Source organism: Lepus europaeus, chromosome 19 (genome assembly GCF_033115175.1).
Source record: "Lepus europaeus isolate LE1 chromosome 19, mLepTim1.pri, whole genome shotgun sequence".
NCBI lineage: Eukaryota > Metazoa > Chordata > Mammalia > Lagomorpha > Leporidae > Lepus > Lepus europaeus.
This window is the reverse complement of record NC_084845.1, coordinates 5,967,172-5,990,406: the sequence shown is the minus strand read 5'-3', so window position 1 is coordinate 5,990,406 and position 23,235 is coordinate 5,967,172. Positions and strand designations below refer to the sequence as shown.

At 66.6% G+C, this 23,235-nt stretch overlaps 3 protein-coding genes across 4 annotated transcripts in view; all 3 read right to left on the bottom strand.

The window, feature by feature from the left end:
- Nucleotides 1–2,113: 2,113 nt before the first annotated feature.
- On the bottom strand, nt 2,114–4,541 carry JOSD2 (Josephin domain containing 2). 2 transcript variants are annotated; one of them, XM_062177113.1, is made up of 5 exons: nt 4,460–4,541; nt 3,881–4,043; nt 2,802–2,927; nt 2,450–2,644; nt 2,114–2,369 (listed from the first exon to the last, which is right to left on the bottom strand). In XM_062177113.1, exons 2-5 carry the CDS (start codon nt 4,024–4,026, stop codon nt 2,270–2,272), a joined length of 567 nt encoding a protein of 188 aa, XP_062033097.1. In that variant the 5' UTR covers nt 4,027–4,043; nt 4,460–4,541; the 3' UTR covers nt 2,114–2,269. The 2 variants fall into 2 exon arrangements, with proteins under 2 accessions (XP_062033097.1, XP_062033096.1); XM_062177112.1 differs by lacking the exon at nt 4,460–4,541 and having other exon boundaries at nt 3,888–4,453.
- A 496-nt stretch (nt 4,542–5,037) lies between these two features.
- ASPDH (aspartate dehydrogenase domain containing) lies at nt 5,038–7,692 on the bottom strand. Its single transcript, XM_062177111.1, has 7 exons — nt 7,573–7,692; nt 6,746–6,890; nt 6,501–6,585; nt 6,257–6,406; nt 5,953–6,176; nt 5,728–5,882; nt 5,038–5,171 (listed from the first exon to the last, which is right to left on the bottom strand). The coding sequence occupies exons 1-7, from the start codon at nt 7,628–7,630 to the stop codon at nt 5,128–5,130; spliced, it is 861 nt and encodes a 286-aa protein (XP_062033095.1). The 5' UTR covers nt 7,631–7,692; the 3' UTR covers nt 5,038–5,127.
- A 1,631-nt stretch (nt 7,693–9,323) lies between these two features.
- LRRC4B (leucine rich repeat containing 4B) overlaps nt 9,324–23,235 on the bottom strand; it is a 34,050-nt gene continuing 20,138 nt past the window's right edge. The window contains exon 3 of the mRNA XM_062176796.1: nt 9,324–11,153. Within this exon, the coding sequence (XP_062032780.1) occupies nt 9,324–11,153 (1,830 nt within the window). The remainder of the gene's footprint in view (nt 11,154–23,235) is intronic.

The following is a 23,235-nucleotide window of genomic DNA, read 5'->3' as shown; positions in this document are numbered from 1 at the left end:
AGAGGATGGACAGAGAGGAGGGAGAGGAGGGGGCAGAGAGGAGGGAGAGGAGGGACAGAGAGAGGGAGAGGATGGACAGAGAGGAGGGAGAGGAGGGGGCAGAGAGGAGGGAGAGGAGGGGACAGAGAGGAGGGAGAGGAGGGGGCAGAGAGGAGGGACAGAGAGGAGGGACAGAGAGAGGGAGAGGAGGGACAGAGAGAGGGAGAGGAGGGGGCAGAGAGAGGGAGAGGAGGGACAGAGAGGATGTGAGGCAGGGGAGAGGAGGGACAGAGAGGAGGGTTAGGAGGGACAGAGCAGAGGGTCAGCAGGGGACTTCGTGGGGAGAGGAGAGGAGGCACAGAGAGGAAGAATTTCCGCGAGGAGGGGACAGACACCCAGGAACCGGTCGCTGCCATCCAGGCCCCAGGCTCGGAGACACTCGCGGTGCTCGGTTGCGGGAGGCGGCATCTGGGCTGGAGCGGCCCCTCTCACCTGCGCCGGCGGCGGCTGCCTCCGGGGTCCGCGCCAGCTCTTTAAAGGCGCAGTGCGCCCGCCCCGCCCCTCGCCCCTTATCTGACCAGAGCAGGCGGGAGCTAAATCGGGCCTCAGCTGTCGCCGGCCGAGGACTGCTGACCTCCACCCCCCATCCCCTGGCGTCACCTGCCGCGTGGCCGCTGGGTCCCGGGGACCGACACGTGGCCGGGAGCGGCCTGGTTGGGCGTTCTTGGTGTCCTTGAGCCCCCTGAGAAATGCGGGTGCCCCCGCCCCCGCGGCTGTGCGGGAGCCTGGCTGTCACCTGTGTGCTGTGGGCGGGGCCCGCGCGCAGGGGGAGGGGCCGCCTCGCCCCTGCCCGCTGCCCTGCCCGGACCTTATTTGGCCACCGCAGAGGGGACGCCGCCACTCTGGCCTAGGAATAGAAACCTTGGGAGCAGAGGCGGCAGCTGTCGGCACCCGCAGGGGACAGGGACAGGGAGCAGGCGGGGGTGGGGGGTGGGACCCAGCACCCAGGGACGCCAGCTCTGGGAGACTCAGAGCCGGGACCCCAAAGGCAGTGGGGGGAAGTGGAGGGCCCCAGGTGTGTGTGCTTCTGCCTCAGGTCAGGGTGTGGCCCGTGGGGTGCCCCCTCCTGCCTCTCCCCGTGCCTCTGGGTCCCCCCTGCGCACCCAACTGTGTAACCCCTCTCCAAGCAGCGACTCCCAGACCCACTTTTCCTGCAAGGGACCCCTGGGCAGGGCCAGGCTGCGGGGTGCCTGTGCCCCGACCCCCTCTGCTTTGGTTCGAGAGCCAACCGGGTGCCCCCAGATCTGCCCCTCCCCCACCTCCCCAGGGCTCAGGCCCTGTCTGCCCTGGCTCCCTGGCCTCTACCCTGGCCACCCAGGGCCCCAGCGCTGGCCTGTACCACCTCCCCCACCCCCCACCCCCACCTGCTTTGCTTCCTGGCTAAGATCCACCTGCTGTCTCAAACCACCACCCGGGCAAATGGCCCAGCCACACGGCTCCAGAGCCGGTCCACCTGCCCGCTGGCCTCCGGGCCACTGTGTGTGAGCGGCAGCCCGCCCCGGGCCTTTGCCTGTTCCCTGTTCCCCACAGTTACCCTTTGAGACCCCTTGGCGCCCGGGCCTGGTGTGTGGGGGGAGCCTGGGCGTCCGTGGGCTCGGGTGGAATGCGGGAGCCGCAGACACAGGCCCTGGGGTAGGCTCAGGCCGCCCGGACGCCAGCGAGGGCCCCCTGCTTCTGCTCCCGGTCTCAGCCAGGCTCAGCGTGGTCTCCCCTGCCCCCTGCCCTCTCCCCACTCTGCACCGGGGCGGGAGGGGGGGGCGGCTCTGGTCCCCACATGGCCACGGCCGCCTCGCACTCCGGGTGGCTGCTCAAGGTCATTGCCCTGTAGTCCTGGAAGTTCCTGGGCTCCCGCCGGCTAGTGCCTGCACCCACATCGCCCAGGAGACCCCGGCCCCCCTCCCCCAGCCTGCCCTCGGCGGCTTCTGGGGCATCGTCACAGGGCCAGGACTGGGGCTCCTGGCCACCTGCCCGAGGGCGCAGGGACCCTCTGAGCGCTCCCCACTGGACGTGCGGCCCGCACACAGCCTGGGGCTTCCTGCTGCAGCCCCAGCCAGTAGAGGGGCACGGCAGACCAGCAAATCACACATTTATTGAGGCAGCAGCGGCTTGGGGGGCGGGGGAGTGGGGAAGGGGTCGGGGCCTCCTCCGGGCCCATGAGGCCCCAGGCCCTTCCCCGGCACTTGGCGCCCGGCGAGGCCTGGCAGGGACCCCGGCGGGCAGGCGGCGGCGGTCAGTCCGTCCGCAGCCAGCAGCCCTTCTCCTCCACCTCCTTGGTCACCACCAGCAGCACCTCGCACAGGCCCTGGGCCAGCGCCGCGGCCAGGAAGGCCCTGGGTGGGAGAAAGGGGGAGGCTGAGCCTGGGCAGCCTCGCAGGGAGGCCTGGGGGGTGGGGGCCCTGCCCCGGCTCACCTGACGCCGTCCTCGTCCCCCAGGGCCTCGGGCGCCCGCAGCTTGGAGTCCAGGTTGTAGTAGACGCCGCCCACCTGGCGCAGGGCCACCCAGTGCCGCCGGCGCAGGGGCAGGGACAGCAGCCCCAGGGAGACGGGCGAGGGCAGGTTCAGGATCAGCCCCAGCACCTGGGGCAGGGCCAGCTGGGACAGGGGCCTGCGGGCGGGAGGGGAGCGGTCGCGCCCTGCCTCCCTCCACGCACCTGTCCGCCTGCCCCCACCCCCTCCCCCACCAGCCCACCTGCTCCTGCCCGCACTGCCCGTGACCGGGCCCTCTGCGCCCTCCCAGCGGCCACGCGGCGCCCGGGCCCTACCTCCTCCTGTCCCACCACACGGCGGCCAGGCCCAGGCCCTGCAGGGCGGCCATGATGACGTTGACGTCATAGTTGCCGGTGCCCAGGAAGCTGCGGTGTGGGTTCAGCCGGGAGTCTGGGGCCAGCCTGGGGGGCGGGCGAGAGTCGGGGTGGAGGCGGGGACCTCGGAGGGACCCCCTCTCTTCCCACACCGCAGGAAGGGCCCCTCGTCCTCGACTTAACCTTGTCTTCAGTGCCCCCCAAGACCTGCACCTCTGACCCCCAACCCTGCCCTGCATGGAGCCCCTGGGCCCCTCTCGCCCTCACCATCCCCCTCCTCTGTCCTGCAAGCCCACCCAAGGCGTCGCCTCCCTGGAGATGCCCGCTGACCCCCAGTGCATGGGACCGCCCAGATGGCCGCCACTGGCCCCACTTGTCTCTGGGAGGGCCCTGCCCCCCGTCGGCCCCGGGCGAGGGGAGTCCCTCCTGCGCCCCGCGCCCACAGCCCTGCGTGGTCTGCTCCCTGTTGGCTCCACCTCCCACCTATGCTCTAGGGCCCAGGGCCACCTTGCACCTCTGGGCCCGGCCTCCTCCAGCTTTGTCCCCAGCAGGCCCTGGGGGGCAGGTGGGAGGGGACGGCCCACCTCCTGCTCCCCCCCACGCACAGATCCCAGGATGGAGGCAGCCTCGGGGGCTGTGGGTCAGCGGCGCAAGGCGGGCAGTGGGGAGAGACAGGCAGGGCCACTTCTGGGGTGCAGGGGTGGGGTCAGGGGAGGCCGGTGGACCAGGGCCGGGCCTGAGCCGGTGGCTGGGAGGGACAGCCAGCAGGCAGTGCAGACGCGACGCGGGCGCGAAGTCTGAAGTCTGGGCCAGTGAGGGCAGCCACGCCCAGCAGAGAGAACTAACTGCCCGTGCAAAGGCCCGGGGGCAGCACAGTGGGGGAGGCCCAGGGCCGGGGCCTTGGAGATGGGCCTGGGGCGCCAGGGGGACCGGCAGCAGGCTGGCTCGGGGCTGTGTGGAGGCTGCACCGGCGCAGGCCCAGGTAGGAGGCGGCGGGGGCGGGAGGCCGTCTGTCCGCGGGGCCGGGCGGTGGCGGGCACCTCTTACAGATGTCGTCGGCAGCCTCCTGGCTGAACAGCTGCTGCTGCAACACGTTGTTGAGGGCGTGCACGGCGCACAGCTCCAGGCGCTGCCGCTCGTGGTACACGGAGGGCGGGCTCGGCCGTGCTCCCGGGGCCTGGGACATGCCGTCCTGGGCTCCTCCTGCGGAGGGGGCGCGGAGGCCGCTCAGGGGCCCAGGGCCTGGGGGCGGCTTCCTCCATGGAGGGCAGGGCCCGGGCAGCCAGGGACGACACGGGACCCCCGCGCCCCGGCTCTCCAGGGACAAGGCTCCCTGGCATCCTGGGCCGGCGGTGGAGACGCCGCCCTCCGCGGCCCTGGGTACCGGGACCCCCGCTGGTTACCTAGCAACGGAGGACCCCCCCCCAAGCAACAAGGTCTCTTCGACTACCCAGCGAGACCGGAAGTCTCCTCCCCTGCCTCTGGGTGACGGGGGAGGGGTCTCTACCGGTCGCCTAGCAACACCAGAGCCCGCCTTCCCATGGCAACCATCCCCCTCCCTGGACAACAGGAAAAGCAGTGCGGTCCCCAGGTCCCCTGCGCCTGGCGACGCCCCTCACCCCGCCGGCCTCTCTGCTCCGCGGAGCCGGGGGCTCCCGCATCCCCTCGGACGGCGGCGCTGGGCTCCGAGCGCGGGACGAGCAGTTCCGCGCTGACGGGGCAGGCGGGACGGACTACATCTCCCGGCGACCCCAGCGAAGTGGACTACAACTCCCGGCGGCCCCAGCGGGGAGGGCCGCTTAACCCGGAAGTCCGCCGTCGCCCCTCCAGGGCGCGCGACTATAACTTCCGTGGGTCCGGGAGGGGGAGGAGGTGCAAATCCCGGAAATGCGCTCCGCGCCCGCCCCCTGGCTGCGACCGCGCCCACGGCCGCTCGGAAGCTCCTGGGAAACGCAGCGGGCAGGTTCTCGCGATAGGTTCCGGGCCTTGTGCCCGCCCATTGCAGTGGCGTCACACGCGGAGTGCGGACGCGGCGTGACGTCACGGAAGGGAAACAAGGCTGGGATGGGGGGAAGGAGCCTCGGGTCTTTACTGAGACGGGAAGGACATCCCGGGAAAGCGGGGCCTGGGCCTGGGCCGGGGGTGCGGGGCGGGGAGGGTCCGCCCGCCGAGGGGTCCGGCCGGGGGTGCGGGGCGGGGAGGGTCCGCCCGCCGAGGGGTCCGGCCGGGTGGCCGGGGCGGGGAGGGTCCGCCCGCCGAGGGGTCCGGCCGGGTGGGCGGAGGCTTCTCAGCAGAGGTGGATCCCGGGCCCGGGGGGCAGCTGGCGGCAGCCTGCGGGGGAGACAGGAGCTGAGCCGGACCCCGGCGGGGGCACGGGGCAGTCGCGGAGCGAGAAGGCTGGGGGGCTCGGAAGTAACGGACGTCGGGCCAGGCGGATCCGGGACCCCGGCCCCGCCCCCAGGCCCCCGCCCCCGACCCGGCCTCGGCCCCGGGGCCCCGGACTCCGCCCCCAGACCCCTGGCCCCGCCCCCAGGCCCCCGGACTCCGCCCCCTGGATCCCCGGCCCCGCCCCCAGACCCCGGACTCCGCCCCCAGGCCCCTGGCCCCGCCCTCAGGACCCCGGACCCCGCCCCCAGGCCCCCGGACCCCGCCCCCAGACCCCCGGCCCCGACCCGGCCTCGGCCCCGGGCCCCCGGACTCCGCCCTCAGACCCCTGGTCCCGCCCCCAGGCCCCCAGACCCCGGACTCCGCCCCCAGGCCCCTGGCCCCGCCCCCAGGCCCCCGGACTCCGCCCCCTGGATTCCCGGCCCCCGCCCCCAGGCCCCCGGACTCCGCCCCCGGACCCCGCCCCCAGACCCCCGGCCCCCGCCCCAGGGGCCGGCCGCACCCAGGAGGCTGCGCCAAAAAGCGGCGACGGTGGCCGAGCCCGTGACGGCGCCCGGCTCTGCAGGGTTCTCTCTGTGGGTGTGCACGGCGAAGCGCCGGCCCGTGGGCCCCGGGGGTCCGCACAGCTCCACGTCCACGACGTGCATGTCCGCGAGGCTGCAGGAGGCGGGGGGTCAGTGTGGGGGCCTGCAGCCTGCGCGACCCCTCCCCGCTCAGCTCCGCTCACCTGAGATCGGCCACCAGCACCCCGATCACGCCGTCGAAACCCAGGCTGGGGGCAGCCAGGGCAGCGGCCGCCATGGTGTTGGAGTTGCGCGGGGCAAAGGGGCAGAGTCCACGGACGGGGCCTTCGTAGAGGACCGAGCGGGGCCCAGTGCTGTGGGCGGCGGCAGCCAGGGGTCCCTCCAGCCGGAAGCCATCCGGGTGCGTGGCCATAGTGACACGGAGGCTCTGGGAGCGGGGGCCGAGGTCAGAGGGGCTGGGGTCCTGCAGGCCCCCTCCGGCCCGGGGGAGCCCAGCGGGCCCCTCACCTGGAGGCCTCCGGCCGCGTCCAGCCTCTTGATGTCCTCAGCGCCCCACAGGGCCCCTCGAGCCACAAACACAGCGTGGTTCCAGCGCTGCGAGGCCTCCCGGAGCTGCCGCTCGGTGGTCGGGTCAGCCAGCGCCGAGGGTGACCCCACCTGGCCGTGGGTGGAGGCGGGGAGGGTTGGGGTCAGGGACGCACGATGGGAACAGGACAGGAAGGGGGCCAGGTCCGGGCCGAGGTGGGCTCACCAGGAGATCGGCGTGGCACAGGATTTGCACCCCGTGGTCGTGGATTATTTTGGGATGGGCCACTTCTACCACAAGATCAGGGTGCCTGGGGGGGGCAGAGGGGGGCAGGTCCTGGGAGAGGTGCCAGGCTTCCCTAGCCCTGGGGCCCCCATCAGAGCGGGTGAGGGACTGGGATCACATGGCAGCCCAGGGGGCCGGAGCCGGAGCTCCGGGGAGCCCCGCGCACCCGTGGTGAGGCCACCAACCTTTCCCCAAGGGCGGCCAGGCTCTGGAGCTGCAGGGGAGGGGGCACGCTCCCTGCCATCCGCCCCGGGTCACGGTTCCAGACAAAAACAAGTTCTAGGCCCAGCTCCGGTCCCTGAGCCAGCAACTGGGACACAAGGGACTGACCTGGGTTGGGGGAGAGAGGAACGGATGATGGGGTGGGGGGACAGAGGGCTGGGGTAGGGAGGGAGAGACGGGGGTGGTGGAGACAGGGAGACTGAGAGCGGGGGCAGGGGAGGTAGGGACAGACACAGGGGACAGAGAGGGGGCAGGGGAGGTGGGGACAGACACGGGACAGACACAGGGGACAGAGAGGGGGCAGGGGAGGTGGGGACAGACGCAGGGGACAGAGACACAGGGGACAGACACAGGGGACAGAGACACAGGGGACAGACACAGGGGACAGAGACACTGGGGACAGAGACAGAACAGACACAGGGGACAGAGTGGGGGCAGGGGAGGTGGGAACAGACAGGGGACAGGGGAGGTGGGGACAGACACGGGACAGAGAGGGGCAGGGGAGGTGGGGACAGACATGGGACAGAGGGGGCAGGGGAGGTGGGGACAGACACAGGGGACAGAGACACAGGGGACAGAGAGGGGGCAGGGGAGGTGGGGACAGACACAGGGGACAGAGCGGGGGCAGGGGCGGTGGGGACAGACACAGGGGACAGGGACACACGGACAGAGCGGGGGCAGGGGAGGGCAGTAGTCGGCTAGGCAGATGAAAGGGGTGTTTGGGGGCGGAGGGGCTTTTGGGGTCCGGGGAAGCAGCCTGAGGAAGGTGCTGAGGCTGTCCGGGACTCACCGAGGCGGCCGAAGCCCAGCACGCCCACCCTCCGCGGGACCCCGGCGTCGAGGGCCATGCCCTGGGACCTGGGGGCTGTGGCCGGAGCTGGTCCGTGGATCACTGCCCCGCACAGGCCCGTACTGGACCTTTGGACATTTGACCCTTGGGCCTCCCTCAGACCGCCCCCTCCCCACGGTGGCCCAGAGCTGGGCAGGGGTGGGGCGATACCGCCCCTTGCTCCCAACTCCTCCCCCAAGGGGGGGGGCAGAGGGCACGGCCACGTGGGGCTCCCCACCCCACCCTGCCTCCCCCTGCACAGCCCTGCCCCTTCCTGCTGGTGTGGAAATTTCCTCCGCAGTCCCCCCCCCTTCCTGGTGGCCAGGTTGCCATGGAAACTGCATCCTGGGTGGGGAGGGGAGGTGGTGACAGGACCCTGGGCCCTCTGCCTGTGGCTGCAGGTCCTCACTTCCTCCTCAGGGGGCCAGGGCGGGGAGAGGCCTGGCCAAAGGCGCCCAGGGGCTCAGTTGTCCTGGCTGAGCCCCTGCCCCGTGCAGGGGGCCCCCTCCCCCGTCCTCACCCTGCAGCTCACCTGGACTCAGCCGTGATGCCCCCAGCTCCCCCCCCCCCCGTTGGCTTCACCGCCACACCCCCTTCCCTCTCCGGGCCGTCGGCTGTGGGGCCAGGGAGTCCCTGCGTGCCCCCAGGACGAGCCCCCAGGAGGAGCCCCGCCGCCGGAAATGGCGGAGGCTGCGGCACCGCGGCGCCCTGCCCCCAGCCGCCACCTGGTCCTCGCTGCGGCGTTGCCATGGTAACCAGCATCCGCACTGAAAGGATGCCGGGGAGTGACAGGGCTCGACCGCTGCACGGACCAGCGAGGGGTCTGCTGGGGGAGAGAGCAGATGCTGTGGGCGTGGAGCACCCCAGGGAAGAGGGGCGCGGGCCGGAGCACACGGTGTGTGTGTGTGTGTCGGGGGCTTCCTGCTCTGAGCGGCCCTGGGCGAGTGTCCCCTACCGTGCCCAGAGCGGCTTCCCAGCCCTGCACGTCCACACTGCGCGGACGGCTTCCCGCTGAGGGAGGGCCTTACCGCTGGCCACCCGCTCAGCCTCTCTGGACGGCAGCCCGGGCACCCCCAGCCCTCCGGAGGCTAAGACCACCCGCTCCGCCTCCGCAGCCGTCCCGTCCAGGCCCGTCTCCCAGCCACCGCGCCCTCTTGCTGGCTCCAGACCCTCCCAGGGCTCTGTCCTGGTGCAGCCCCCCCTCCCTCCGGCCCTCCCCCGCAGACAGTGTGGCCTGGCGCCGGGACGCCGGCGGGCAGCAGGTGTGCGCAGATGACCGCTGTGCACCGAGGAGGGGGCCCACCCGCAGCGGGGGCGGGGCGGGGAGCGGGGGTCTGTGCTTTCATAACCAAAAAAAAAAAAAAATTTTTTTTTTTTTTACTTTTTCCGTGTTTTTTTTTTTAAAGTAATTACAGAGCAGGTAGTCGTCGACGCAAACCTCCCTTCGGTATCAAAAGAGTTTGTGGGGCGGGGGCGGGGGCGGGGCGGGGCTGCGCGGGGTGGGGGGGGCTCTGCGGCTCCGGGGCGCGGGGCGGGGCGGGGCTGGGCGTCAGACTGCAAAAACGAACCGTCAGAGGGGGCGGCGGGGGCGGCGGGGCGAGGGGCGGGGAGCGCGGGGGCGCCTGGAGCCCCGGCCCGGCCCGCGTGCCCCGCGCCGCCGCCGCCCGAGGCGCGCGGTCCCGGGCCCCGCGGGGCGCGTCCCGCGGGCGGCCTCAGATCTGGGTCTCTTGCACGTTCTCCTTGGATCCGCTCTTGAAGAGCAGAGGTTCGTGGACGGAGTTGAGGCCCGGCGGGCCCTTGGCCCCGCAGCCCCCGCCGCCGGGGTTGGCGCTGTAGTGCGCCTTGAAGGCGGCCGCCACGTAGTGGTGATGGTTCGGGTGGTCGCGCTCCAGCGCCGGCAGGGCCAGGTGGCTGTCCCCGCCCACGCCCCCCGCGCCGGCCGCGGACACGGCGGCGGCGGCGGGCAGCTCGTCCTCCACGTTGATGATCTCCACGGTGCGCGTGGGCCCGTGGTGCTTGTGCAGCTGGTGCTGCTTCCGCAGCTTGTAGAAGGCCACCAGCATCACGGCGGCCATGAACGTGATGGCCACGAAGCAGCCGATGATGATCTTGGTGGTCTTCATGACGTCGTCCAGGTCCTTGAGGGCGTTCTCCGTCACGTCCGTGATGGGCACCGTGAACGCCTTCTCCGTGGGCCGCGAGGAGCGTGGGGCGGGCGCCGTGGTGGACGACGAGGCCGGGCCCGCCGCGTCGCCGGGCCGGCCCCCGCCCCAGACGCCGTCCGTCGTGGGCCCCGGCGGCTCCTTCTCCGTGCCCCGCGGCTGCAGGGCCTCCTCCCCGGGCTGCGTCTCCAGGGTCTCCACGGTCACCGTGGTGAAGTAGGTGTAGCCGCCGCTGCCGCCGCCGCCGCCACCGCCGCCGCCGGCCCCGGGGCCCCCGGCGCCGCCCGCGCCCCCGGCCGCCACGGGGTCCACGGCCGAGACGTTGAGCGTGGCGGAGGCCGTGGTGTTGCCGGCCGAGTTGGTGACCATGCACGTGTACTGGCCCGTGTCCTGCACCGTGACGTTGGTGAAGTTCAGTGTGCCGTCATGCAGCACCGAGATGCGCACGCGGTACGAGCCGTGCGTCATGAGCGTGCCGTTGGGGGTCAGCCAGTTGACCGACGTCATAGACGTGCCCGTGCGGCACTTGAGCTCGGCCGCCATGCCCTCGGTGACGTTGAGGTCCGTGGGCGGCTCCACGATGACGGGCGCGTAGCAGGTGAAGTGCGACTGGTCCAGCTCGCCGATGTAGCGGCCCTTGAGGCCGGCGGGCGCGTGGCAGCGCGCGCAGCACGTGGTGTTGCTGGGCACGGTCTCCTTGAGCCACCAGCTGAGCCACAGGACGTCGCAGTTGCAGTGCCAGGGGTTGTGGTTGAGGTGGACGCGCTCCAGGCGGTGCAGCGGCGTGAACAGGTCGTGCGGCAGCGACATCAGGTTGTTGTGGGACAGGTTGAGCTCCTCCAGCGACTTGAGGTCGTCGAAGGCGTTGCGCTCGATGGTGGCCACCTGGGCGTGCATCAGCCACAGCTTGCGCAGGCTGGTGAGGCCCTGGAAGGAGCCCGGGCGGATCAGGTCGAGCCGGTTGCCCGACAGCTCCAGCTCCTCCAGGCGCACCAGGGCCGTCAGGTTGGGGATATCCTTGAGGTTGCACATGCCCAGGTTGAGGTAGCGCAGGTTCACCAGCCCCTCAAAGGCCGCCTCCGAGATGTACTCCAGCCGCTTGAGCTCGCCCAGGTCGAGGCGCCGCAGCGAGGGCACGCGGTTGAAGGCGTAGGAGGGGATGCTCTCGATGGGGTTGTTGCGCAGCCAGAGCTCCCGCAGCTTGGACAGGTACTCGAAGGCCTGCGTGGGCACCGTGGTCAGCCGGTTGTCGAACAGCTCCAGCGTGTTGAGGCTGGGCAGCCCGTTGAAGGCGCCCACCTCGATCTTGCGCACCAGGTTCTTGCTGAGCTGCAGGATCTCCAGGTGCCGCAGGTGCTTGAAGGTGTCGGTGCGGATCACCTGGGGGCGGGGAGACCGGTCAGTGCGAGAGCGCCCCCTCCCCCCGCCAGGGTGCTGGCCTCTTGGGCAGCCACGCCAGGACGGGCTGTGGTGTCCACAGCCTCTTTGTTCTTTTCAGGCTAACCTGGAAACAGCCCCGAGGGGTCGCCGCAGCGGCCTCCGGACCCTGGCCCGTCCACTTGGCTGCCTGCCACCCAGACGTTCCCTGGGGCTGAGTGTGGGGTGGGGGGCAGACGGGGAGGGGGCATTCCGGGTGCCGCCTGAACTCCTACCGTGTACCCGCAAGGTAGCTGTGCAAACGGCAAATGTGATGAGCAGTGAGCGATTCCACAGCACCAGCAGCTAGCGTGTGCGTGCACTGTGGAAACCTGTGGCACACTCACCCCGCCCCCCGCCTGGGGCGCCCCCCGGCGACTTCGACCAGGTGTGGAAAGGGGAGTTGAGACAAGTCTACTTTAGCACAAAGCTGCCTTTCGAAACCCATGCGTTGCTTTTTCATGATACGCGGTTACCACAAAGCACTTGCGATTCCCAAATCCAGAAAGCCATTTGGTGACAAACCTGATCAGACTCACGGGAAAAAATCATGTGTTTATTCTAAAGGCAGAGTGACAGAGGGACACACACACACACACACACTCTTCCATCCGCTGGTTCACTCCCCAGACGTCCACAAAGGGCCAGGCTGTGCCAGGCCGAAGCCAGAAGCCTGGAACCCCAGCCAGGTCTCCAGGTGGGTACCCAAGTACCCGGGCCATCCTCTGCTGCCTTCCCAGGCATGTTAGCGGGGAGCCGGATGGGATGCAGGGCCGCCTGGGCTCCCACAGCTCTCCGATACGGGACGCTGGTGTTGCAGGCGGTGTTGCTGAGCCGCCAACCCTTCCCCGCTGACCTTGGCTGGGGCCTGGGCACCGCGGAAGGGGAAGTGCTGGGCCAGGCATGGGAGGAGACGGCACGGCGCCAGCCTCATTCACGACTCTGGGGGGGGCTCCCACATAGTCTATTCCTATTAAGGCAGAAGTGGAGAAGTGCAGACAGTGTGCTGTGTAATCACAATTTCATCCAACTGAAAGAGAAGTGGAAGAATTAAGTGTCTGCGTGGATTAGCAAAAAGCCGGGAGGGAAATCCTCCAAGCCACGCTCAGCAGTGAACTCCAGCTGTTGTTATTTATTTACTTTTTTTTTTTTTTTGCTCAGTGAGCAAACATTTATAAGCAGGAATAAAAATACAACAAAGGGGGCCGGCGCTGTGGTATAGCAGGTTAAGTCTCCGCCTGCAGTGCTGGCATCCCATGTGGGCACTGGTTCGAGTCCCTCCCAGATGCTCTACTTCCTGTCCAGCTCCCAGGTGATGGCCTGGGAAGGCAGAGGAGGATGGCCCAGGTGCTTGGGCCCTTGCACCCACGTGGGAGACTCGCAAGAAGCTCCTGGCTCCTGGCTTCAGACTGGCTGTCGCAGCCATTTGGGGGAGTGAACCAGCAGATGGAAGATCTCTAGCTATCCCTCTTTCTCTTTTTAATTTAAATATTTATTTATTATTTGAAAAGCAGGGAGAGGGAGAGAGGGAGAAAGGGAGAGAGAGAGAGAGGTCTTCCATCTGCTGGTTCACTCCCCAGATGGCTGCAATGGCCGGAGCTGGGCTGATCTGAAGCCAGGAGCCAGGAGCTTCTTCCAGGTCTCCCACGCAGATGCTGGGGCCCAAGCATCTTCTACTGCTTTCCCAGGCCACAACAGAGAGCTGGATTGGAAGAGGAGCAGCCGGGACTCAAACCAGCGCCCATATGGGATGCCGGCACTGCAGGCGGAGGCTTTACCCACTATGCCACAGCGCCAGCCCCTTGCCTTTCAAATAAATAAAAGAAGCCTTTTAAAAAACAAAGTTACAAGAAGAAATATATCTGTGAGGCCTCATCAGAAAGTAGCACTATCGGCACGGCCCTTGCTAGTGCCAGTGTTGCCATTTTATCTCACCTGGAAGCCACATTAAAAATCACCCAAGCCGGAGAAGTACAGTTTAATAATACCCTGAACCCAGTACGTTCAAAATAGCCTTGCACACGCAATCCAGATGCGGACCCGGGCGTGAGGAGTGTCCCACACGCTCTCCATACTCTGGGGCCACGTGGTCCACGGTGGGAGAGTCACACGGCCTCGGCTAGGGGCCCACGAGCAAGCCTATAGACAGTGGGGGAGGGGCGGACTGTGGCTCAGTGGGTTGAGTCGCCGCCTGCAGCCGTGGCCTCCCACATGGGAGGCGTGAAGAGGGCTCTGCTCAGATTCTGACATCCTGCCCAGCAGCCCTCTGCGCCCCGGGGTCCACTCTGGACAGTGCAGCAGGTGCGCCCAGGGCCCCCCCCCGCCGCGCTGTTCCTGTTAGGGTCGGTGAGGAGTGGCGGCTGCCGTGCCCCCAGGAGCAGAGCCCTGGGCCCTGACCTCTGGTCTGCCCCAGGTCAGGGGCACGTCCTGACCCTTGCTGTGGCCACCCCCAGGCTGGCCCCTCGACCTCTGACCCCTGCTCCAGCCCCATGGCCTCCCCAGGCCCCAGAGCGCCTGTGCACACTGCCGCTCTGTGCTCACTGCTGCCGGCCCTCCCAGGCCTCCCACTCGCTCCACGCTGCGCGCACCAGATGGCAACAGCAGTGAGCGCCCATCCTGAGACCCCGCCCCCCAGGGGCTGGCTCTGTGACGTGGCGGTAAAGCCGCCACCTGCAGTGCTGGCATCCCATATGGCACTGGTTGGAATCCCGGCTGCTCCATTTCCCATCCAGCTCCCTGCTGATGCACCTGGGAAAAGCAGTGGAGGGTGGTCCAAGCATTTGGGCCCCTGCACCCGCGTGGGAGACCGGGATGAGGGTCTGGCTTCCAGCTTCGGCCTGGCCCAGTGGACTGGTGTGGCCATTTGGGGAGTGAACCAGTGGGTGGAAGAGCTGTCTCTCCCTCTCTTCTGTAACTCCACCTTTCAAACAAAATAAAGCTTTGAAAAATGAAAAGACTCGGCCCCCGCCCTCGGGCAGTTCTGCCGCCAGGGTGTCTTGCCCTCTGTCCTTGTCTCCTGTGCAGGACCAGACACCATCTCGCCTGGGACCCTCGCACTCGCTGCTCCCTCTGCCGACTACACCCTGGGTACCCTCGCCCGCCCTCTCAGCTCCCAGCTCCGGTGACAGCTGCTCTGCCCACCTGGCTCGGGGCGCCCCCAGCGTCTCCGCGCCCCGTGCTGGGCTGTGTGCCGGTCTCCCCCAAGTCCACGCCCCTCCGGAGAGGGCAGGGCCCCGGCCGCACCCCAGGCCTCTCAGCCCACCCAGGCGGCCGGTGTGCTCAGGATGCGGCCCCCTCCTCAGGGGCTCTTCCTGACCACAGCTGAGCCCCACCGCCCGTGTGGACACCGCACTTCCCAGGCCGAGAACTGGCAGCCTGCTGGGGAGGGGCTCTGTGGTCCAGGGCCATGGCAGGGAGGGGCTTACAGGCACAACTAGGGGGGCAGACAGCAGGACTGTGGGGGCGGCGGGGGCGGTGCTGTTTAATAAGCATTGGCTGACATCTCCTGTGCTGGGTGCTAGGTTAGGTAGAATGAAAAATGAAGTCACTTTTCATATCGCTTGTTTTTCTGGTGATAAAAGTAATATGGGGGCCGGCGCTGTGACATAGTGGGTGAAGCCTGTGCCTGCAGTGCCAGCATCCCATAAGGGTGCAGGTTCAAGTCCTGGCTGCTCCACTTTTTTTTTTTTTTAAAGATTTATTTTATTTATTTGAAAGAGTTACAGAGAGAAGTACAGACACAGAGAGAGGTCTTCCATCCACTGGTTCACTCCCCAGATGGCCGCAATGGCTAGAGCTGTGCCGACCCGAAGCCAGGGCTGCTCCACTTCTGATCCAGTTCTCTGCTGTGGCCTGGGAAGGCACTGGAAGATGGCCCAAGTGCTTGGGCCCCTGCACCCACGTGGGAGACCTGGAAGAAGCTCCTGGCTCCTGGCTTCGGATCGGTGCAGCTCCAGCCATTGTGGCCATCTGGGGAGTGAACCAGCGGATGGAAGACCTCTCTCTCTTTCTCTCTGTAACGCTGCCTTTCAAGTGAGTAAATAAATAAATCTAAAAAAAAAAAAACCTTAAAAATAATGTGTAGTCAATTTTAGGCAAATAAACACAAGAGAAAGAACAGCCAGGCACAGCGGCGCCGTGCAGGGTGAGCCAGGGATCCCGCCGCACTGCACGCACCAGGCGGAACATTCCCTTCCCCGCATCGCTGTGCGGCGGCTCTTCCCGGCCTTGTGCTGCCGAGCCCGCTCCCAGCCACGGCGGCAGCCGGCAGGGGATCTGGCCCGGGGCTGCACCGACTCCTGGCCGCGGAGCTGGAAGCGCACGGTGATCTTTACTTCCTTCGTGCGCCTCTGCCTCCCCCCGCCCCCCAGTGCGCTGCCGTAACCACGGCCCGCGCGGGAAGCCGAGGAAGCCCTGATACCGCTTCCCAGGAAGGAGGGCCAGTGGTGTCTGCGCGGGGCCAGGGGCAGGGCCGGACGTGGGGCGTGACGGACCCCCCCCCCCCCAGGCCCCGACTGCACTGGGGTCGGGGCACCCTGCTGGCAACTCAGGGTGCCTGTGTGAGGCTGGGGGCTGGCTGGGGGCCTGAGAGTCTCTGGGCTGGAGCTCTGGTGCCCCAGCTGCCTCTCAGCCCCGTCTGGGGAGCTGCCAGCAACAGCGGGCGCCCTCCGTGGCCAAGCACATCGGGTTGTGGTTCCCTCCGTTGAGAGCCTCCAGGGCTGCCCGCTGTCCGTAGGACCGAGTGCACGCTCGCCAGGGAGCCCTGCTCTGTCGCGCCCTGGCTACGGTTTCTGAAACCAAGCGACCAGATGGGGGGCGGACTCTGAAAGGAGTGCCCCCCAGAGTCAGGACAGAGAAACCAAGTGCAGAGGGGCTGGTGGTCCTGGTGCCAGGGAGACCCCCCGGACAGCGCCCCTCAGCAGGTCCCGGGCCACACCCGGAAGACTCCCAGCAAACACCGAGTGTCCCACCTGCCCCTCCCTCCTTCAGGGACTCCCGAGCCCGGAGTCGGCCAGCAGGGCCTCACGGCTCTGTCCCCCTGCAGGCCGCCTGCCCGGCCCTGCGTCACTACCCCCACCCCGGTCTGCGACTCAGAGCTGCCCTTGCCTCCGCGGCTCTCCAGTGCCCTTGCGCCTCCCCTGCAATGTCCCTCTGCCGCAGGCTCTCTGTGCACACACAGCAGGCAGCACCGGTCCTTGGACCACCTCCACTTCCTTCTCTCCCTCCCGCCGCTTGCATGCTGCATGGGGAGCAGGAGCTGCGAAGGCGCCGTGTGGCCGGGCTCTGCCTTCTGTGGGGCCGTCGCAGCGTCCCGTGCTGGGGCTCCATGTCCTGAGGCTCAGCGCGGACTTGGCACCATCCCGCAGGGGTGCACTGAGCACAGGGCGGGGCCGAGGCAGGCTCTGGGCTGAAGGAGGGGGGAGTCTGCCATTGTCCCAGCAGCCACGCAAGGCAGGTGTGGGAAACGCCCCCCCCCCCAAAGCCACACAGCCAGGGAGTGGCCCAGCCCCAGGGGTCGGTGTGGTCGCTGCACCCTCCCTCCTGCCCGCAGCCATCCATCACGCTCCACTCCAGGGACAAGGACAGCAGGCTCAGCGAGGCCAAGTGACTCAGCGGCCAGCGTGCGCCAAGTGTGCGGCTGGGGTTTCCGCCTAAGCACGGCTCTCCAAGTCTCTCCGGCGCCTCTGGACAGGGGCAGGAGCGTGGTGTGCACAGGGGAGAGCCTGCTCCCGGCTCGGCACCCTCTGTCCAGGGCGCCGGGGGAAGGGAGGTGAAGTGGGTGGTGGCCCCCCACCAGCCCCTTTCGTAAAGCACTCAAGAACCAGGCGAGTTAGCGGCTGCTCAGGGCGCCCGCATGCCATCTTGGAGCCTGCGATGGGGTCTCACCTTTGCTTCTGCTCCGGCTTCCTGATAATGTGTGTGCACCTCGAGGGGCGGCAGGAGGTGGCTCAAGTACCTGGGCCCCTGCACCCACGTGGGAGACCCAGGTGCAGCCCAGGCTCTTGGCTTCGGCGTGGCCCAGCCCTGGCCGTTGCAGGCATTTGGGGCGTGAACCAGCGGATGGAAGCCCTCTCTCTCTCTGCCTTTTTTTTAAAAAAATTTATTCACTTAAAATATTTATTGTATTTATTTGAAAGGCAGAGTTACCTCTGTAACAGAGAGAGAGGTCTTCCATCTGCTGGTTCACTCCCCAGATGGCCACAATGGCTGGGGCTGGGCCAGGCTGAAGCCAGGAGCCAGGAGCTTCTTCGTCTCCCGCACGGATACGGGGGCCTCAGCGCCCAGGCCATCTTCCCCTGCTTTCCCAGGCACCTGAGCAGGGAGCTGGCTCAGAAGTGGGGCAGCCAGCACAGCCAGGACTCAAACTGGTGCCCGTGTGGGTTTAGCCTGCTGCGCATGACACCGGCCCCCTGTTTACGGAGGGTGAGGCGGGGAACACACGGGACACGCGGAGTGAGCTGATCCTGCAGGAGGCGAGCAGGTTCCCATCCCCCCCCCCCCCCCAGTCTCTGCTGCACCGGCTGTCAGAATGACCCCAAATGCAGTTTCGACCTCACCACATCCCTGCTCCTGGCTCTCTGTCACCCTCCCCCGGGTGTCAGGGTCCTGAGGAGCCTGCCCCGCTGTCCTCTCCCCTACCCTGGCCACAGCAGGGAGCCGCACTGGCCTTCCCATGCTTGCCACACCCTGTCCGGCCTGTCCACCTTCACACAGGCCCTGCCCCCTCCTGGAAGGCTGTCCTACTGTGTAGGCAGCGAGTCTGCAGGAGAAGTGGGTCTCTCGGAATCCAGCATGCTTTGGGGCAGATTTCAGTTGGGGTCTGCAGAGCAAAGGGGCCAGGGTGGGTACACTGCTCCTGCAGGACCCCTCCCGGGGGCAGCAAGCAGGTGCGGAACCCTCGGCCACACAACGTGCAGCTTCGGGGTCCTGCTTTTTGCCAGGGAGTCCGTGTTCCTTGTTAAAGGTCCACCACCTTTCCTTGGCTTAGAGTTTGTCATCATTTTTACTCTCATCCCATTCTGTCTTCATGTTTTTATAGGTCTGAGATTTTGTCTAATTCAGTCTGAAAAACCTATATCCTTTAACTGGAAGTTTGGTGCATTTACATTTATTGTAACTAAGTCAAATATTTGGAATTATTCCTAGTTTTCTGCTCTTTGCCCTGTTTTTTTTTTTTTTAATTTATTTGACAGGCAGAGTTAGACAGTGAGAGAGAGAGAGAGAGAGAGAGAAAGGTCTTCCTTCCGTTGCTTCACCCCTCAAATGGCTGCAGTGGCCAGAGCTGTGCTGATCTGAAGCCAGGAGCCAGGTGCTTCTTCCTGGTCTCCCATGCGGGTGCAGGGACCAAGGACTTGGGCCATCCTCCACTGCCTTCCTGGGCCACAGCAGAGAGCTGGCCTGGAAGAGGAGCAACCAGGATGCTGGTGCTGCAGGTGGAGGGTTAACCAAGTGAGCCAGGGCGCCGGCCCCTCCCTGGTTTCTTAACCCATTCTTTTCCTTTTCCTGTCTTTCCTGTTGATGAGTGTCTTCCGATGTCCTGCTGTGCTGTCTTAGAACCCATGTGTTCCTCCCTTCTTTCAGTGGCTACAATTTAACCTGCACGCTGCAAGGCCAACCCAGCCAATGCCTTTCTTCTCCTCCCCCAAAATCCAAGGCTGAGTCCTGGCTGATAGCAAAGCAAAGAACCCAGCTGGGGGCTCCCGGGCACTCGGAGTGGGAGCCACTGTCGGTCAGGCGCCCACCTGCTCTGTGTCCTCGACCACGCTAAATGCTCTCAGGTCTCAATCGGTCCTGGAGGGCTCGCGGCCCATGGGGGTCATTGACCACGTGTCCACTGCCCACCCCTGCCGAGCGAACAGACACCTAAAGTCACGTATCCCCAGTGTCACAGCTCCAAGGTGGCAGAACCAGGACCCAAAGTCTCCCCCACTGTTCGCCCCCCACCCCGCCGGCCCCGGGCTGCCCGTGGGCGGCTACAGTGTCATCCACTCATCCCCGCCCACCTCATCTGCTGTGTGACTGCCAGGCAAAGTGCCACGCCGTGCCCGGGGGCCTCAGCCATGGACAAGACACAACAGAGCCCAGCCTCCGGGGGCACAGGCAGGACACCCACGCCAGCGACCACTGAGCTGCAGCGGCATAGACGGACGGTCCCGGCCGCCCTGGCTCAGCAGCGGGGCGGGCCGGCTCCCCTCTAGGCACAGTCTGCAAGCCCCCGGGTGAGAGGATCCCCATGGGCTGGGTCGTCCCCGTGGCCACTGACACAGAGCAGGACGGGGAGGCTGGGGATCCCCTGCCCCTCACCGTGACAGCTTCGGCCTGACCGGGAAGGCGTGGATATGGCGAGAGAGCTAAGCCCGGGGTCCGCTCTGACCGCTGCCCGGCCACCCCTGCCTGAGCCCACCCCCACGCGTGCCAGGCTCCAGCTGTGAGCAAAGACAAAGCCGAGAACCAAGCGGGCGCTGCCTCTCGACCCCACCTGTTCGGGGGCGGGGAAACATTCCTGAAGCCCAACAAAGCCCCACTCCGTTCCTTTGGGCTTTTAAGAAAATAAACTGTCAAGAAATCCTTTATTAAGAATTTAACCGTGGTAGGAAAATGATTAAACGAATTGCTCATCTTAACCTTATTAAGACAAATTGGCTTTATATGTTTGGAACGTAATGAACCGAGAACAAAAGTTCACTCAGCGTACTGGGTTTTGTTTCTTTGCCTTACCTTTTTTTACACTTAAATTAAAAAAAAAATTGCTATTTTCCCACCAGTAGTTTTTATGAAGACGTCTCCGATTTCTCCCTCACCGCTGAGAAAGCGCCATGCGTCCCCCTGCTCACTAGGGACCCCCGACTGCCCGAGATGGCCCTCGTCCCGCCTCCCTGCCCCCTGCCCGTTCCCCCGTCCAGGAGTCTGGCAGGCCGGGCCCTGTCCTGGGCTGAGTCTGTCCATGGTCCCTGGAGGCGCTGGGCCGGGGTCTGACCCTGGTGTGAGAATGGGCTGGTAAGACCTGCAGGGGTGAGGCAGCAGTGGGTGAGGGGCGGGCACTGCATTCGCTCACTCTCTGTCCACCCAGCCTCCCCACAGGTGGGGGGCGCTGGCCAAATGGACCAGGGGCCGAGCTGGATGCTAGAAGTACCAGCTGGGGCTGCTCGGGCACAGGAGGAGCGGGACGTGCGGGCTGGGGCCCTGGGGGTCTCCTCCTGGGGTTTCTCATGCCTGGGGGGGTGGGGAGGCTGGGCGGCATCTCGTGCCCAGTAGAGGGCGCCACTGAGGTTGGCGCAGTCTGGAACTGGACAGGGCGAGCGTGGGACAGGGCCTCTGGCGGGGCCGGGGGCACGGACAGGCCTGGAGGCCAGGAGGAAGCCGGGCTGAGCCCAGCCCACTGTCGCCACGGCGTCGCGCACAGGCGGTCTTGTGCCTCGGTCTCCTGTGTTTGAAGCGGCTCTGTCTGGGGCAGCAGCTTGGGGGCCGCTCGTGCCCCCCCCCATGCAACCCCCTCCCCCAGGGTCGGGGCAACCAGGCTGTCCCCCAGCCCAGGAGGCAGCCTGGGGAGGTGAGACTTGATGTCCCTGGTGGAGGACAGAACAGGGGTCTTGTGCCTCTGGAGGCCTCGGTCTGCTCAGCTGAAGAGTGGGGGACGGCCCTGAGCCCTGCGGGACCATCGGGGGCCGAGCGGCCATGCGGCTCTGCGGGACGTGAGCATTTGTCAGCTTCTCGGTTGCTCCCCGGCACCGGCAGCTGCCAGGCGGTGCAGACCCACACACAGCGTGACCAATGGGCTTGGGGGCCCCTGGAACCAGCAGGGCTCTGAGGCTGAGACGCTTGTGTGTTGGGCAGGACCAGGTCTCGCTGTCACCCAGGTGCCTCTGTGACCAGGGGCTGCGAGCATCCCCGTTTCCCTGGTGACAAAGCCGAGGCCCGGACAGGTCCAACAACGTGCCCAAGGCCGCTCAGCCAGCGCGTGGGGGAGTCACCGTCCCGCCCAGCGCCGAGTGCTGGTGCCAGCAGGTGACCGGGACCGCGGGGGGTGTTCCAGGCGGGGAAGGCGCTGAGCGGGGTGGGGGGGTGGTTAGCACACTGGCACGCTGCAGGTGGAGGGCTCACCGCGTGCCTAGGACAGGGCAGCTGGGGGACCGTAGCGGAAGGAGGCAGACTGCTCTGACTGCTCCACGAGTCCTGGGGGGAGTGGCAGGGGCGTGGTCAGACCGGAGGCCAGGCAGTGTGGCACCAAGGCCAGCACAGGACCTCAGGGCGAGCAGCAGGAACTGCCCCCAAGTGGCCTCAGTGGGAAAAGGTTCAGAATCTAAACTCAAGCCTGAGGGGCTGGCGCTGTGGCGCAGTGGGTTAACGCCCTGGCCTGAAGCGCCGGCATCCCAAATGGGCGCCGGTTCGAAACCCAGTGCTCCACTTCCAATCCAGCTCTCTGCTGTGGCCTGGGATAGCAGTGGAAGATGGCCCAAGTCCTTGGGCCCCTGCACCCGCGTGGGACCCAGAAGAAGCTCCTGGCTCCTGGCTTCGGATCAGTGCAGCTCCCACTGTTGCAGCCAATTGAGGAGTGAACCAGCGGATGCAAGACCTCTCTCAATCTCTCTCAATTTCTCTCTCTCTCCCTCTCTCTCTCTCTCAACCTGGGGCTTCGCGTGCCCTTATGGGCCTGTGCTCCGTGACCATCTTCGGGGACACCCTTTCCCGCCGTGGGCCCCATCTGTCTGTGTTACACAGAAGGCAGGGCCATTGCGCGCGCGCAGCGGGTTAAGCTGCAGCCTGCATCGCCACTGGCGTTCTGGCTCCCTGCTAATGCACCTGGGAAAGCAGCAGGGGGTGGCCCCAGAGCTCAGACTTCCGCCACCCACGTGGGAGACCCGGATGGAGCTCCAGGCTCCTGGCTTTGGCCTGGCCTAGCCCAGCCATTGTGGCCATTTGGGGAATGAACCAGCGGATGGAGGATCTCTCTCCCTCTGTCTCTTCCTCTGCTTCTGGCTTTCAAATAAATAAATAAATAAATCATAAAAAAAGAGACACCAGCCGGCGCCGTGGCTTAACAGGCTAATCCTCCGCCTTGCGGCGCCGGCACACCGGGTTCTAGTCCCGGTCGGGGCGCCGGATTCTGTCCCGGTTGCCCCTCTTCCAGTCCAGCTCTCTGCTATGGCCCGGGAAGGCAGTGGAGGATGGCCCAAGTGCTTGGGCCCTGCACCCCATGGGAGACCAGGAGAAGCACCTGGCTCCTGGCTTTGGATCAGCGCAGTGTGCGGCTGCAGTGGCCATTGGAGGGTGAACCAACGGAAAAGGAAGACCTTTCTCTCTGTCTCTCTCTCTCACTGTCCACTCTGCCTGTCAAAAATAAAAATTTTAAAAAAAAGACACCAAAAAGTAGCAGAGTGACAAGTGGGGAAGCTAAGGCTGAGGTGACACAGACCGCCTGTGGGCGTGCAGGAGAGAGTGGAGCTGGGGCGACGGCCCAGTGGTGGGAGGGGAGCCCCTGCGGCTGCCGTCCCTGGCCGTGCTGGCCGACCTCCTCCCGAGGCTGGAGCTAGGCGAAGTCTGCCCAGTCTACACGTCCTGCTCCCTGGGGGCTCAGCTGCCTGGGTGACCACAAGGCTGGCTCGTGTTTGCTTGGCCATGCCCGGGGTGGGGCCACTTCCTCGCACCTGCTCTGCCTTCCCTGAGCCGCGCCACTTCGGCTGTCTGGACCCAGCTTCTCCGCACTGACTCCTGGGTCCAGGCCTTCCAGGGCTCAGGGACAGCCCACAGGGGCCACACTGGCTGGGTGGGCCGGGACAGGTCCCTCAGAGCCGCCTGGGCCTCCGTACCCCCACCTGTGACACCTCTGTCCCCCCCCCCGGGGGGGCTATCAACGACCCCTCCGACCCCTGGCCAGGCTGCACAAACCTCAGGTCTTTCTTCCCTCTCCAGGGAAGGGCGAGGAAATCCCACCACGGACTCCCCCAGCCTCTGCCAGGCTTCAAAACGTCCACGGGAAATGGAATTAAAAGATAAGCCTATTGTGGTGCCAAAAAAAAAAATAGGAAACCCGAGGCTAACGGAGGGC

Coding starts and splice junctions, on each gene's coding strand:
- ASPDH (XM_062177111.1), bottom strand. CDS start 7,630: ATGGCCCTCGACGCCGGGGTCCCGCGGAGGGTGGGCGTGCTGGGCTTC. Junction 6,407..6,500: donor TGTGCCACGCCGATCTCCTG/GTGAGCCCACCT, acceptor ACCCACGGCCAG/GTGGGGTCACCCTCGGCGCT. Junction 5,883..5,952: donor GTGCTGGTGGCCGATCTCAG/GTGAGCGGAGCT, acceptor CGCCTCCTGCAG/CCTCGCGGACATGCACGTCG.
- JOSD2 (XM_062177112.1), bottom strand. CDS start 4,180: ATGCCAGGGAGCCTTGTCCCTGGAGAGCCGGGGCGCGGGGGTCCCGTG. Junction 2,645..2,801: donor GTGTGGTGGGACAGGAGGAG/GTAGGGCCCGGG, acceptor TCCCGCCCGCAG/GCCCCTGTCCCAGCTGGCCC. Junction 2,370..2,449: donor GGGGACGAGGACGGCGTCAG/GTGAGCCGGGGC, acceptor TCTCCCACCCAG/GGCCTTCCTGGCCGCGGCGC.